Source organism: Brachyhypopomus gauderio, unplaced genomic scaffold (genome assembly GCF_052324685.1).
Source record: "Brachyhypopomus gauderio isolate BG-103 unplaced genomic scaffold, BGAUD_0.2 sc83, whole genome shotgun sequence".
Taxonomy (NCBI): Eukaryota; Metazoa; Chordata; class Actinopteri; order Gymnotiformes; family Hypopomidae; genus Brachyhypopomus; species Brachyhypopomus gauderio.
The window spans coordinates 637,664-652,635 of NW_027506904.1; the positions used below are offsets into that span (position 1 = coordinate 637,664).

Sequence of the window (14,972 nt, forward strand, 5' to 3'; positions counted from 1 at the left end):
AGGATCACAACAGATACTTCAAAAAGAACAATAAAAGGTCTACAATAATTTGCATGACATAACTTGGAGACCAGAGAACATCAACAACAAAGAAATAACAAAAAAAATGAAAGAATAAAAGAGGGCATTTTGTATAAATAACAACCTGAGTGGATTAAATTAAGCAAGAGAGGTGACAGGAAAGTTTTTTTGCTTGAGGTTTATCGATTTTGACCAAGCAAATTTTCAAAAGTTGTAGTTCCTGTTTAAATATCCCCCATAAAGGTATAGATTTTCCATATCTGCATTTATGTATATAACATTTCAAGATGATAATCATATTGTTCACAAGATATTCTATTTTTTTTATTCTTAGAAATATATCCATATAAAACAATATGAGAAGATAAGGGGTCTATGTTCATGGCGTTAGTGGTTAGGAGATCGTGCAGAGATTCCCATAACATTTTTATAGGTTGACAGAAAAAAAATAGATGTTCTGTTGTTTCAGGTTCATTACATATATAACAGTTATCACAGTCAATTTTAAATCTCTGCCTTATAAATTAATTTGATGGATAGATATTATGTAAGGTTTTAAAGTGTGTTTCTTTAAACTTTGGTGGGAGAGCAAATTTTAGAAATGTTGTTTGCAATTTTAGCAAGGTCTTTTTTTCATAATGTTCCATGAATTTCCTTCTAATTAGACATAGGTGCACTTGTTTTGTTAAATATTGTCTTAAGAACTTATTGTTAAATTTTCTATGTAATAAATCCAAACCATTAATCTTTATACTCTGTAGTTTAACTGTTGGTTTGGTTTCATTATAGTTCTTCACTGAAGAACTGAACAAATTCCTTAGGTATCCTTTTTATTATTTTTTCAGTCACTTTTTGAGCAAAGTAAATGATATTTTCAAATAAAATTATCGTACTTATACATGTTGCCATTGCCATCCAATAAGTGACTTATAGACCAAATATTTTTTTCCATCCACTTTTCCATGAACATAGACTTCCTTTTGTGAAGGACAACTCTGTTGTTCCATAAAGGCACAGTATGAGGACTAAAATTGTGTTTATATGCCATTTTCCAGTTTAGTAGGGATTCCCTATGATGGTGGGGATTAGGAAGAAACCTCAGGAGGACCAAGACTCAAAAGGGAACCCATCCTCCATTGGGCGGCCCGTTAGCACAAGTGCGTATTTGTAGACAAAATGTGGTTCTAGAGTTATAGTTATGGTTCTTGTTCCCTGGCCAAGTAGTCACAGTCCCTTCAGGGCAGATGGTGAGCCTCAGGTAGGAGCTAGCATCAGTACATCCTCTTGTGGCATCAGTACATCTACCAGAAAACCAGACCATTTCCTAGGTGCTTGTAGGTGCTTGCATGCAATCTTCTTAGGTAGAAGCCTGCAAAAAGAAAGACAATACAGGCTGTGTGTGTGGACATCAATTTAAACCACCATTGATTTAAATATACATAGCTCACATCCCAGTGATTAGCATGTGGCTGCGGCAGGCTAATATATAGCAGCATAATTAAGGGAGGGCTTCAGAGGTGACCACAGTCATGAGGGCTCACTGAGACATTGCTTTCCAGTCAAGTCATTGTTACAACTAGAGTGATGCCATGACACAGCTGGATGACAGCTTCAACATCTCAGATTACCAGAAATCTCAATGTCTGCCCCCCCAACCGAGCCCGAGCCCCACAGCTTACAAGGGGAATATTACCTGAAGGCTTGATTAAATAGGCGAGTCTTCAGTCTAGATTTAAAGATTGGAACTGTGTCAGAATCTCTGATTGGAGCTGGAAGGCTATTCCATAATTGGGGGGCTTTAAAGGAGAAAGTTCTGCCTCTGGCTGTAGACTTACAAATTTTGGAGACTAAGAGAAATCCAGCATTTTGGGAGCGCATAGGACGAGATGGGTTATAGTAAGCAATGAGTTCACTCAGATATTGTGGGGCAAGACCATTTAATGCCTTATAGATTAACAGAAGAATTTTAAATTCAATTCGATATTTAATGGAGAGTGGAGAACAGCATCTTCCTATGGACAGACTGAAGAAAAACACATTCGCCTAGGACATAGAAGTGGGAGCCAGGACCAACACTGCGCTGTTGTTACTATCGTTGGACTCCCCATCCTTCTGGTTACTACTGCCTGATGGTTTCCAGCAGGTGGCTTTAAAGCAACCAGTGAATAAACAGCCACTGCTAAGGAGTCCAAGAGGTTGCAAATGCTTAACATCCAGGGCTTAACTAGAATATGGGACAATGTTAGCTGTGCAAACTGTATACTGCACAAACCCAGTCAAGAACACCAGCAGTGAGTCATGTGTATAAAGTCCTCACCATTGAGATACTGCACAACTCCTAGCCGCCAAAGTCTGTAGAGTTGCTTTATGAGAAATGCCTTAGCCTATATAGACCCTAATGGCCACTTTTTATATTAAAGACGGGCATCTTGAAGCTGTAGGTGCATTTACTTGGCAAAGATATCTAGTAGCACACTACCCTTTACTTGTCTTTATTTTTAAGTATTTTAACACTGAACTCCAAGTGTTAAAAGGTGTTAATGTCGTGTTGAAAGTGGTCTGACACCACCACAGAAACTATCCCGAGGCAGAAAACAGACCATTTACTTGCATGTTGGATTCAGACAACACGCTAGTCTACACCATTGCTGGGCTATTCATAAACTGCATCTCGTTATCTAACGTTGTCTAGTCAATCACAATTTCTTCACGGAACTGCTTACCCAGATAAATGACGAGTGCCCTCTTAAATGCTAACGCCAAGAAAGAAAAAAACGTTACAAGTTTAGTCGTTCACAAGAATTGGGAAGGGCAAAATACCTCACAACTTTCTTTACAAAACATGTACCCCATTATTTGGTTTTGGGAAGGATTTACAATAAAATCATACAGCTACTCTGTAGTGCCGCCATTTTCGCAGTCGGACCGGCTTCTCAGTTGCTCACTGAGCACAAAGTCCGGTCAAGACGGCTGAACAGGTCGAGTGATTAAATTTCAATGTGGTTTTCCTCATTTATCATAGGTACAAAACACAAATACACTGACATTGGCCTTTTTTTTTTAATAATAAAAAAAAAAATCTCAGCTTGGACAATGACACCCATCTTTCAGCCCAAATACTGTGGAATATTTGCTGCCCCAAATAGTGTACACATCAAAACAACTGTGAGATTGTTGTGTAGAGATCAAAAATAAAAATGTGCAAGTCGCCCCCTGACAAATGCGGTTTAACGAGCAGTAAAACAGCTAAAAGTCAAAGCACTGCAGGCACTAGCAACAGACCACAAATGTGGGTTCTGGCACAGATGTACCACAGAAGCAAATTCCAATTGAAATAACCTAAAACATAAAACGTAGACATAACGTTTTCATCTCAGTCAAAACTGTCAAAACAAAAACCGATTCCATTTCAAAATCAAAAACCTGTGGGGGCAGCATGTAAACCACTGGTCTGGAAGGACACGGCACCATCAACAGCTGATACCATCTCTGCACACAGCTCAGATCAGAAAAAACTATCTACCGGTGTGAAAACACAACAGATATGAATATGAAATACCCTGGTCACCTGCCCTTTTTGATAAATGACCCCTCAGGGCAACCAAGAGCAACAAAGTGTGACCAGTATGTGTAAGGGTCATTATGTGGGCATAACCTGCTTAGCCAGCCTCTCTGCCTATACGGTACATTAATTGATATTTTTTCTTCACTTATTTTTTTAAAGATATTTCCACAAAAAAGCCACTCAGCATGTTCACAACAGCTCGCGCTGTAAGTCCAATACTGTGAGAGGCCCCTCTCTCTACCCCGCAGTGGTGCCTTGTTAGCCACAAGGGGGCAGTATGGGGTATGCTTAGAAATGGAAGGGGATGAAAGGCGGGGCACAGAGAGGAGGGGCATCATTAGTTGGCTTTGGCACGGAGCTGAGCTCGTTTGCCCGTGACGGCCTGGAAGCCGGTCTTGATGCTGGCCACAGAGCAGCGTGAGTGGCACGTCTCGCATTGCAGGAAGTAGAGGCGTGTGTCCTTCTGCAGGATGGTGTCCGGTGAGCGGCAAGTGTGACAGGTCACGTATTCCTCTGGGGAGGGGGGGAACAAATAATTAAAAAAAAAAACAGTATAAAATTTAGACCAAACTGTGTTATGTGATCTGGAGGAAGAGAAACAGAGCCAGGCAATAAGGCCAAGAACACCATAACTGAAAATATTTTCATGTTTCATAATACACGTGTTTATACATGACATTTTCCAATATAAAGTAGACACACCCCGATAAGGCACTAAATATTAATTTAGTGTTCATTAAAATGTACTATGCACAAATAGGAGGGACAAAATCCCTTGGCAGAAAAATCATTAATGTAAAAATAATTAGGTCATATCCAACCAGCTAATTGCTACTACAGATCTGAAGTGTCAGACCAGATAGGTTGGTTATACCTCTCGATTGGTATGAATCAGCCATCTGTCCTTTAAATACACAGGTCAAGTGTTTGAGGGATTCATAACATGCAATGCTCCAAAAGGAGGACGGTGACGTAATGTATTGCAAGATCATACGGACCAGAACATACAGCATACACAACTAGGTTCAAGGGTCAGTCCCATTTAAAAGACTTACTGATGTATCTCCTCAAGACGTTCTCAATTTGTTTTTGCTGGAATCGCCCTTTGATCACAAGCTGGTTATTTCCATCTATGGAACCACTACAAATGGGAAAACACCACCAACATTAATATGAAGGATCACAATGGGGGGGGGGGGGGGAGAGTAAGTGTAATATACAGTAGTTTAGTATTTACCTTGTTCCCAACTCAGCCAATAAGAAAGCCAGAAGATGCTTCGGCTGACGATGCAACCTGCACAACAATGACGGCACATAGTCACGGTTACGTTTCCACGACGAGATCCGTCACACGTGGGAAACCAGCGCTGAATCCGAGAGGCGTGCACTCACAGCTTGCAGATGTCGGTGAAGTTGACGAAGGAGGTTTTCTTGGTTCCCACCCGGACCACCTGAGGGGGCTTCATGACAAACTTCCTCTTCTCTCCCGCCACCATGTCAGGGTTCTTCTCCCTCATGATGTTAAAGACACGATTCAGCAGCTGTGGAGATGGGAGTGATGCGTCAGTCAGGGCTCGAAACTGAAGCGAAACTACCCAACAAACCTCCTTTAGTCAGCACCAAAAGCCCCAATATTTTATCATTGCTCCAGTTGCCCAGTCAGTGCATTTCTGTTCATAAACAAACCTCACCTGTGCATCACAAACCTTATGATTCAACAGGCTCTGGGCCATATTACCTCTGTGGCTAAAACTCAAGGGTCCCATGCTAACAAATTTATTTGACTTGGTAAATCTTTTATTTGGCATACAATTCATAACAAACGCATACAACGCATGTGCACAAAAGACAGATCTTGTGTGTGACCCACGGGTCAGAGGTCACCGGGCCTACCTCATCATATGTGTAGTCCCTCTCCGTGCCTGCCCAAGCCGGGCCAGTCTGAGAGCTGAATGTGATGCCGTCCAGGTTTTTGCCCTCATCATCCTCTAGAGCTGTAAACAGAAAAGTAGATATGTTTATTAATTTGTTTTCCAGTCCTCTAACAGGAACAACCAGAAACAACACCCCAGATGTCTGTTCAGAAGAGTGCAGTCCTGGGAACAGCTAAGACGCAACACATTCTTGACAGGACTCACACCACGATGAACCATGAAATGGAGGTTGGAAAACCTTTTTTGGATGCACAACCAAACTATCAAAACGTCACGCACAACTGGCTCACACACCCACATTCCTGAAACACATAGCAGTCGATGGTCCACTTACCATCATCTTTCTCGACTGCTTCACCCTCTTCCACAAACTCCACCTTCTTGGACTTCTTCTTCTTCGCTGGTAACATCAGATCCAGGTCGTCATCTTCCACCACTTCATGCTGCTCGCCCTCAATCTTCAGCTCCTGGGCACCAATACAAATCCAAGATGAGTTTCTTCAACTCTCATTGCATCAGACACAACGGCACAGAAGTCCGATCAAATATAGATTTTGCTCCTACAACAACGTCGGGCAATTTGTACTATGTTCATAATGAAGGTGATCAGGTTTTTGTTTTTATTTTAAGGCAGTTTTGTTAATACTGTGAAGTTCTGATCTGCAGTATGATGGTTAGCAACCTTCATGCCCTCCTCGACTTCATTGTCAAACACTTTCTTGGGCTTCTTTTTCTTTTTCTTCTGATTAAAGAAATTTAAATCATCCAGGTCATCTGTTTGCTCTGTGGAAGTGCAAAACAACAATGTGAAGATTCTCTCCATCATCGATTTTCACAAACACAACTCAAACATAATTAATCCGCATGGCTAAGAGATCAAGGATTTTGGCAACTTACATTAACTTTGTGTTAAAGAATAAAACACACAAACATCAGTCTGTTCAGTAATCAGTGTTCCAAGAGAAGCCCAAATATTAACAAATATGAGTCAACAACTATGTTTTCTGACTTAAGCCCCTCACAGCACTGTATACGTGTCTGACAGCACAGCAGAGGGGAGTGAGCCTGGTAAAACGCTCCACTCTCCGCACCTTTCTTCCTCCCATCCTCCTCCTCCAGCTCCACCTCACGCTCCTCCCCAGCCTCAGGCTCTGCCTCGCGGGGCTCGGCTTGCTGGGTCTCCTCCCCGACCCCCTCGCCTTCCTCCTCGAGCATGAACGGCTTCTTCTTCTTCTTCTTCTTCTTGGTCGTGGAGGGGTCAAATAAAATCTGGAGTCGAGAAAATAGAGCAAGTCATGGGCCGGGCCGGGCCTGATCGGTTTGTGACGTGAGGATGCCGTCAAAGTTTGAGTTAAGTATTATTTACGCATCATTCTGCATGTCTTCTCTAGATTCTCAGGTGGAGTTTCTATAACTGGTGAGGGTATATTGAGTGCTGTATTGTTTCATTGATGGTTTCATAAATCTTTTCAACTTTTATATAGTTTATATTCTATAAAAATGTGGTATGCATTCTATTATATTCCATTACATTATATTATAAAACTGGTTTTTATTCTTCATTTAATCATTGGACATTTCTTTTTCATGATAATGAACACGTGGTAGGACAGATCAAAAACACTACAAAACACCTTGACAGTCACTCTCAGCACTTCAAACAACACATTTCAGCGAAATAAACCAAGAGATGTTTCTAGAAAGGTGAGAAGTGTGTACCGCTGGGTAACAAACGCAGCCCCCTGCCTACTGGCCCAGAAGGCTGTTAGCTAGTTAGCTAATAGCTAGTTAGCTGATTATGTCAAAGGCCCAAAGTCATGCTATATTAATTTGTGCGACCCGCAACAAAATCTATAAAAATTGCCATCAACTCACCTCGTCTTCTGACATGGTTACTGTATCGAAACCCCTCTATGAGACTGTCGTAGTTCGAGCGAGCGGCTGGTTATTAACAGACTATTCTGTGGGTTTCTTGCATCAGCAAACGACTCCTTAGCGCGCGCGTGCTTCCGGCGACGGATGATTACGTCAGCGCCGCGACAATACCACGCCACAGAGAGCGGTTGTGAAGAATGGCCTGTGTTCACAGCGTAGGACCAGCAGTGCTGAACGTTGCTGGCTGCAGCTTTTATGTGGTACAGTGCGAAGCCCTGGTCTCTTTGTGCTGGTGCGACGCATGCAGATGTTTATTGTTCCAGTGAACTGAAACATTCTGTAAGGTTTGGAGATACCACATTTGTGATTCTCATTAGCTGAGAAAATGATTCATTCATAAGAGCTGGATCAGGATGTAAGCATTTATTTGAACCACATATATGCACGTCAAACCCAATGAACTAAATAATGAACAGCTTTGACAAAGTAATAACAAATAGCTGTATTCACATATACAACTGCAGTATCTACAAGTAGGAGCATAAGGAAATAGCAGACACATCATGCTTCTCACATCTTTAATTCAGTGAATTCACCAAATTCCACCTATTGGAAATTAAACACATTAATCATGTTAGGACATGCCGCTCAGTTGCATAAGCATGCCAATAGTTAAGGCACATAGCAGGAAGCATACATCCTTCTTATATTTAAAGTGCAAAGCCAACAGGTATTGGAGTTTTGGCTATGAGCCTGTTTGAAGCAAGACTTGCCAACAACCTGGTGGAATTCCACAGCATGACCAATACCACCATAACAATTAAATCCAAACGTTTAATGATCTTTCAAAAAGAAATCTTTTCTAGATAATGTCAAACATACAAATGTACACATCACCCCTTGTGTTATATCCCAGTTTCTATAGAAAAGTTACAGCACATCTGTGTATTCATACAGATCTCTTCAAACAATAACCTTAAAAGAGTTACCTTACATTACCATCCTTTTAGCAATATAAATAGTAGATAAATGGGACAGATATATTTCTAGATTAGTGTGAAATTTATCCAAAGGAAAAAAAAGCACTATAGCCAAGTGATTCTGGATGTCTGAATAGTGTACAAGTCGAGCTGGCATAACAGAACCCAAATCAACCCAAACCAAATCCCCTATAGTTAATGGAAATGTAAAAAAAAAAAAAAAAAACAGGGTTGAGGTTGAGCATATTAAACGATGTGAAAAATCAGGTGCAAATCTACAAACGTCTATATGTGGCCATAAAAGTATGACTGTAAGCATGGCACATTCCATCTTACACAGGCTATGGGGCTCATTTTACTACTGTGTGTTTACTAAAGAAATAGAGGTAGACATTGTAAGGGGCTGACTCACAAGAAGCTTCTCCAAAAGCATTTTAAGTGGGTTCCACATTATTAAACTTGAATTGCAATGCAAAAATAGTAACATTAGGAAAACAATGTCACATTAATTACAGACAAATATTGTTAGATTATTTCATCTGATTGTTTTTTCTTGTTTGTTTTGTTCTTACAGCCTGTTTTACATCCCTCCCACTGGTAACTCTCGTCTTCTTGGACTTGATTTACTCAGTCAGAGGAGATACGGTTTCCTAGATGACTGTTTCACAATGTTAACCCTCTGAAGGTGTTCAGGTCCATTCTGAACATCAGTCAAACACATGGGAGTGATAAGTCTGGCAGCTGAGGCTGGGTTCACATTACCCAGGCCTTCAGATCTGCCATCTCATCCTCGTCCTCTTCCTCTCTCTTCTTGACTGGGGATGGGAAAAGTGGGTTTATGAGACATGAAAGCAGAGGTTAGCTCGCCTTTTCCTTCATTTCCTTTTCTGAAATGTTTGAAATCTTAAAAACACAATGAAAGAATTCTTGATCAAAGTCAAATCACATATTGAGCATGTTTAATGATTCAGTTCTATTACTACGTTATTATTAACGTTAATAGCATCCGTTCCCTTAGCCACGCAATTCTTTCAGATGCGTGGCTATGTCCTGACCACCCGTAAGGCCGTGTCATCTTTCTCCTCCTGTAGCACATCTGGCAGTGCAGGTAAAGCAAGGTACTAGTAGCAAAGGTCAGCAGGTTGATTCCCAAAGAGCACACGTACCGTCAAACCAATAAATACAAAACTCACTCTGGATAAGAGTCGGAAAAGAGCAGAGTGCTGTAAACGTCAATGTCACCTGGTTTGGTGGGTAATGAGGTGGAAGGCACGCTGGGTAGTGGGACAGTCTCTGGGCCTCCCACTTCCAGCAGGTTGTTATCCAGTTCCTCCTGTTCTAATTCCTCCAGCTCAGCCATCAATTCATCCTGAAGAAGATAACCACCAAAACAAAGTGTAAGGGACCCTGAAAGGTGCGGTCAGGAGAACAGATCATCATCAAAATAAGGAAAAAGCACTGCTGGTCAAATCACTGCAATATTATTAACTTGTACATCAATTCAAGTTAATTTCCAATTTCTTTTGCAGTTATATTTTTAGAAGTTCTAGGCCAGATGGAATGCCTTTATTTTGTCATATATACGTAGACATGTGTACAGCACAATGAAACGCTTTTTTTATGTATATGCAAGCTTCCTTGGAGGCTGGGGTCAGAGTGCAGGGTCGGTCATTGTAAAGTCCTTCTGGAGTTGAGAGGTTTAATCTAGGGCCCAAATGTGGTGACATGGCCGAGCTGGTATTCAATCCCACAACCTTCTGACTGTTAGTAGGACTTTGGTATGTACTTTACTTAAACATTAGACTATTGTGCTCTAGAAAGAAGACTCACTACTTCAAAGGCCCTTTCATTTGTGATGTTCTGTTGCGCACTCTAGCACAAACCAGATCTTGCCGTACCTCATCAAACTCCTCTCCGAAGCCAACAGGTTTCGAAATAGCATCTGAAATCTCCTGGGCCAGCTCTTGCTGTTCAGTAATGTCTTGCATGAGGTCGTCTACTTTGTCGATGTCCCTAGGAAAACAAAAGAGATTCAGGTAGGGGGAAAGCATTGTTACTTTTGACTTAAACATATACTTTAGGCATACTCAAAGCTCCATGTTACTTTACAGGAGTCTGTGTAAGGTTCAAAGGCATGAATGTTGCTTTGCTTGTTTCTTACATGTTCTGGTGAGCATTTTTCATGGCCTTGGCAGCAAAGCCCATGTTCTTGAGGACCTCGGTGTTGGTGTTGGCATTCTCCAAAGCTTCTCGCTGGAACTCAATGGTCGACAGAGTGCCATCAATCTGAGCTAGCTGCTGCTCGTAGCGCTTCTTTCTCTTCAGGGCCTGGAGAGCAGCTTGAGAAAGCGGAGAACATACTTCAGAGTCCCTTTACACATCAGTAATGAAGCAAAAAATGCTTAACAGGACCAGATAAACGTTTGGACACATCTACTGGACCATTGTTCCTTTGAGGCTGGACACCAAGCTCCAAGACCTGGGCCTGAACATTGATTTGTGCAGCTGAATCCTTCACTTCCTGACAGGTCGACGCCAGGTGGTTAGAATGGGCATCCCCACCTTATCCTCATTGACCCTTAACACTGGAGCTCCCCAAGGCTGCGTTCTGAGTCCTCTCCTTCACAGATTATACACATGACTGTACAGACACAGATCCAACGCCATCATTAAATTTGCAGATGACACCACCATCGCAGGTCTGATCTCCAACAACAACGAGACAGCCTACAGCTAGGAGGTCATCATCCCGTCAAACTGCTGCCAGGGAAACAACCCCGCCCTCAACATCGGCAAGACCGAGGAGCTGATAGTGGACTTCAGGAAGCAGAAAAAAGTGCAGGTATCATCATAGACGGCGCCACAGTAGAACGAGTCAGCAGCTTCAAGTTCCTGGGTGTTCACATCACAGAGGAACTCACATGGTCAGAACACACGACAGCGTCTCTTCTTCCTCAGACGGCTAAAGAAGTTTGGCACGAACCCCTGCATCCTCAGAATATTTTATACAGGCACTGTGGAAAGCATTTTGACTGGCTGCATCACCTGGTACAGGAACTGCACCGCCCTGGAGTGTAATACTCTGGGTGGATCGTGTAGCCCAGCACATCACCGGGGTTCAGCTGCCAAACCTGCAGGAACTGTATACCAGCCACAGCATGAGGAGGACCACTAAAATCTTGAAGGACTCCACCCATCCAAGTCAATGCCTGTTCACTAGGATGCCGGTTTGGAGACAGTTGAACAGCGTCCACTCCATATCCAACTCCAAGTCGCTATATTTAATATATATGGTGCTAGTGTGTACATGTTACACTGTACATATTTATTATAACACAAGTGATTATCCTGTGGTAAACTAATATTGCCTGTTTTTGATTTTAGAGTCGTCAAAGTAGCCGCCATTCCATGATGACTTTACATGGCCTTGAGCTCGTAAGTAGCTCTGGGAGGCACCACCTAGGATATCTTAGAGAAGTTCTCATACATGCTCGTCGCCTGTAGGGTGAGACACACGTTATGATTGAAAACTATATGCTGAGGAGCCGTTTAGATTTTTTTTTTTACTCCAATTATTATTTTTGTATATACTTTTTGTTTTGGTACGCTACTTTAATCATTTGTATTTTTCTTAGAAGCAAATTTAAGCAATTAGATCAAAAATGTCTTTAAGACATTACAACACGTATTTGGTCAAAGGTGTTCAGACTGCTACTGTGAACCTATTAGCCACAGCAATGGTAATGCAATAGGGGATTTCCTCCAGTGTTGGCAACCACACTCGAAAATAACAAAGCAGCTCTTTTTTTTTAGCTGTATGACGCAACGCAATCGAGTACTACAGTACCCGGATGAGACAGGGCGACCAGTCTCTTAATTAAGACCAATGGGTTTTCAAGAATTAAAAAGATATAGGACCCGTTCATTTATAACGGGTCAAAGCGGCCACATCAGTCCCAGTACCCCAGTCATTAACCCCAAATAGCCAAATTTGTGGTGTCGCATTGTACTTCCCCGTTGTTAACCAGCCAGTGACCCATAGGTCTAGTGACTGATTACACGTGATTGGGGTTGGGGGAGAAATCTGTCATACACCTGTCTGATTAAAACGTCTGACTAACGAGACAAACCTACACCTTTACTCTGGCAACAACATTATATTAACGGTCTTAACATGTTCATTAGCCCGTGAGAACAGCTAACCTTGCCACCTAGAAACAGCTACCTGGCTGCCACACAGCAAAACACGGAACACGTACGGTAGTTCAGGGGCAGTAACACACAACAGTCGTGTCTACGCGTTAGAGACCTGCTGTAAACACACGGGCGTACCTCGTTTGTTTTTCGTGCCGTTTTTCTTTGCCGTCTGTAGTTCCGCCTGAATCTTCTGCTCCAAATACTCCTGCTTCTTCGTTAACATCTCCTCCGTCTCACGGAGTTTCTGAATCGCTTCTTGTGGGCTTGGCGATTTGCCCCCTTTCCCCGCACTTCCAAACAATTTCCCAAATACAGACATGTCAGCTATGTAATCCTTGTTGTTGTAGTTTAGAACAATAGTTAGTTAAATTACACCTTAAATGTTCGTGTCTATCCACTAAAAATCCTGTCACAAATCGAAATGATGCACTGGACTTCCGCCTTCGGGCCCTCTGACGTCACATTCGTTACGTCGTCAGGTTCGTCACCACCGTTACGATATAAAGTTACGAAATAAAGTTATTAAGTGTCTCCTCATACGTTTGAAGATCCAGGACTCTTCAGTGGTATCATTAGGATGCTAACTGGACAATATTACACTTTTTGACAGTGAACATGCGGACTCTGTAAAAAGTATAGACCGTCTATGGATTACTGTGGTGCTCTGTTTCAAGTTCCGTATTGCGTAGAGACAGAATTAATGCAGATGGAAGAATCTGTGGAAGTGAACTTCATCAGATCTCAAAATGTAGATTAAGTGAAAGCTAATTCTGCTTATTCTTTTGCTCTGAATAAATAAATGTTAAGACTAAACTTATTTAGGTTTGTTTGATTTGCCTTTAAGTTTATTACGGTTTCTGTAAAGGGCTTTGATTTCAGTGTCTGAGCTGCTACACGCGAACACACACACACACACACACACACACACATTATCTTTATAGTAATGAAACATGTGCTATGTACCCTATCATTTCCATATCTCTCTTGTTTTTAGGATAAGATAACTATTTGGAGTGTATAAAAAATTAAAGAACCAATAGATATTTTGTACCCCCACAAAGTGAAAAGCAATATTTCTAAAACTGATTATTATTTTAAAAAAATTCTGTAAAGTAAAGGGCTGGGCTGCACATATCACCTTATACTTCCAGTTGTGACACAGAAAATGTGAAACTTCTGCACTGTAGAGAAGAATCAGTCATGAAGGATACGGAGAGAGCAGCTGTGTGCGGCCACGTCCTGCAGAGCCGCTGCCTTTGTGCATCATGTCTTTGTGCATGATGCCTTTGTGCTGCCTCTTGTTGCCACTTTCATTTGCAGCAAAGCAAGCAGATCTAAATCTCTGAAATTTAGTTGACTTGGTGTTACCTGCAGAAGCATCCAAACAAAAGTACCTGAAAAGCAACCTAAAACTGAGTGTGTAGCAACATTTCGGGCACTCCTGGAGTGACCCTGGAGTGCAAAATTTGCTTTCCCTGTGCCATTTAGCCATTTAAACTCAAGTGTGAACTGAGAACTGTAAGACCTGTGCTTAAAGGTGCAGTTCGGTGAGATTTAAAGGTAAGGATCAGGAACCAGTGGGATAATGACATCTAACAACATGTTCATGAAAGGGTTCTATGGATCAGCTTTCGTTGTTTACCATTTGTCCTGTTCAGAAACAAGAGCAATAACTGAACTCAACAAGCCTGATGTTTCACATTCCAAAGCGTGGCAGAGGTTTGCGGGAGAGGGGAGGGAGCTGCTCAGGGAGCCTTGCTGAGCTGAGAGAGGCGTTACTTTAAGATGGCCCACATCATATCCACATCCCACCCAGCCACTTAAGGACATGACTGACCCTGGATCAAAATTTCAACATATCAGAGTGGGAGTAACTGTATGAATGTCAGGTGACAGTATCACTCTCATTATGACTGAACACTGTCAGTCCGTGTTTTACATGCTCCGTCAGCAAAATAATTACACTCTTTAGGATATGAGTGTCTCCGCTCAGCTAAATAATAATTCAGTATGGCTGTTACCACAGACAATACCCGTGAGTTCTGTGTTCCAAATTAAAAGTTGAGCGTTTATTGGAAACGCCGGGCTTCCCCCCCCCCCCTCAAGTGCATTTCTCGTTAGCTTTTTGTCTCCCTCTGCGGTCATGCAATTGTACTGCATTTTAACGACAGCCTGTCTTTTAGTGAGACTTCAACATCCTACACCCCCCCCCCCCGCCAGAGCTGTATAATATTAAGATTGACAAAATTCCAACAAAAGTGATAAATTGTGTGTATTAAGTTCTTTTTTATTTTTCTTACGACTTTTTTTCCAACTTTGATGAATGTAAATGCAATTCTATGGTAAGCTCGGCGTCCTATAAACCGGTTGACGTCAAAATTGTTTACTTAACGAAACTTA

At 41.8% G+C, this 14,972-nt stretch overlaps 2 protein-coding genes and 1 pseudogene across 2 annotated transcripts; 1 reads left to right on the forward strand and 2 right to left on the reverse strand.

The window, feature by feature from the left end:
* LOC143493230 (uncharacterized) overlaps positions 1-14,972 on the forward strand; it is a 181,951-nt pseudogene that overhangs the window by 21,674 nt on the left and 145,305 nt on the right.
* Positions 3,068-7,604, reverse strand: LOC143493241 (eukaryotic translation initiation factor 2 subunit 2-like). Its single transcript, XM_076991538.1, has 9 exons — positions 7,396-7,604; positions 6,612-6,789; positions 6,203-6,303; positions 5,855-5,987; positions 5,480-5,580; positions 4,979-5,127; positions 4,824-4,880; positions 4,642-4,727; positions 3,068-4,099 (listed from the first exon to the last, which is right to left on the reverse strand). The coding sequence occupies exons 1-9, from the start codon at positions 7,408-7,410 to the stop codon at positions 3,924-3,926; spliced, it is 996 nt and encodes a 331-aa protein (XP_076847653.1). The 5' UTR covers positions 7,411-7,604; the 3' UTR covers positions 3,068-3,923.
* Positions 7,804-13,045, reverse strand: LOC143493235 (charged multivesicular body protein 4c). The gene is made up of 5 exons (XM_076991525.1): positions 12,708-13,045; positions 10,537-10,714; positions 10,274-10,388; positions 9,618-9,744; positions 7,804-9,190 (listed from the first exon to the last, which is right to left on the reverse strand). Exons 1-5 carry the CDS (start codon positions 12,889-12,891, stop codon positions 9,129-9,131), a joined length of 666 nt encoding a protein of 221 aa, XP_076847640.1. The 5' UTR covers positions 12,892-13,045; the 3' UTR covers positions 7,804-9,128.

Bases quoted from the DNA above. Each gene is read 5' to 3' on its own strand.
- LOC143493241 (XM_076991538.1), bottom strand. The intron at 5,988-6,202 runs GTTGCTAACCAT...ATTGGTGCCCAG, and splicing joins AAGTCGAGGAGGGCATGAAG to GAGCTGAAGATTGAGGGCGA. The intron at 4,881-4,978 runs GTGAGTGCACGC...ATTGTTGTGCAG, and splicing joins TTCACCGACATCTGCAAGCT to GTTGCATCGTCAGCCGAAGC.
- LOC143493235 (XM_076991525.1), bottom strand. From the start codon at position 12,891: ATGTCTGTATTTGGGAAATTGTTTGGAAGTGCGGGGAAAGGGGGCAAA. The intron at 10,389-10,536 runs GTAAGAAACAAG...TTGTTTTCCTAG, and splicing joins AAAAATGCTCACCAGAACAT to GGACATCGACAAAGTAGACG. The intron at 9,745-10,273 runs GTACGGCAAGAT...TATCTTCTTCAG, and splicing joins TCGGAGAGGAGTTTGATGAG to GATGAATTGATGGCTGAGCT.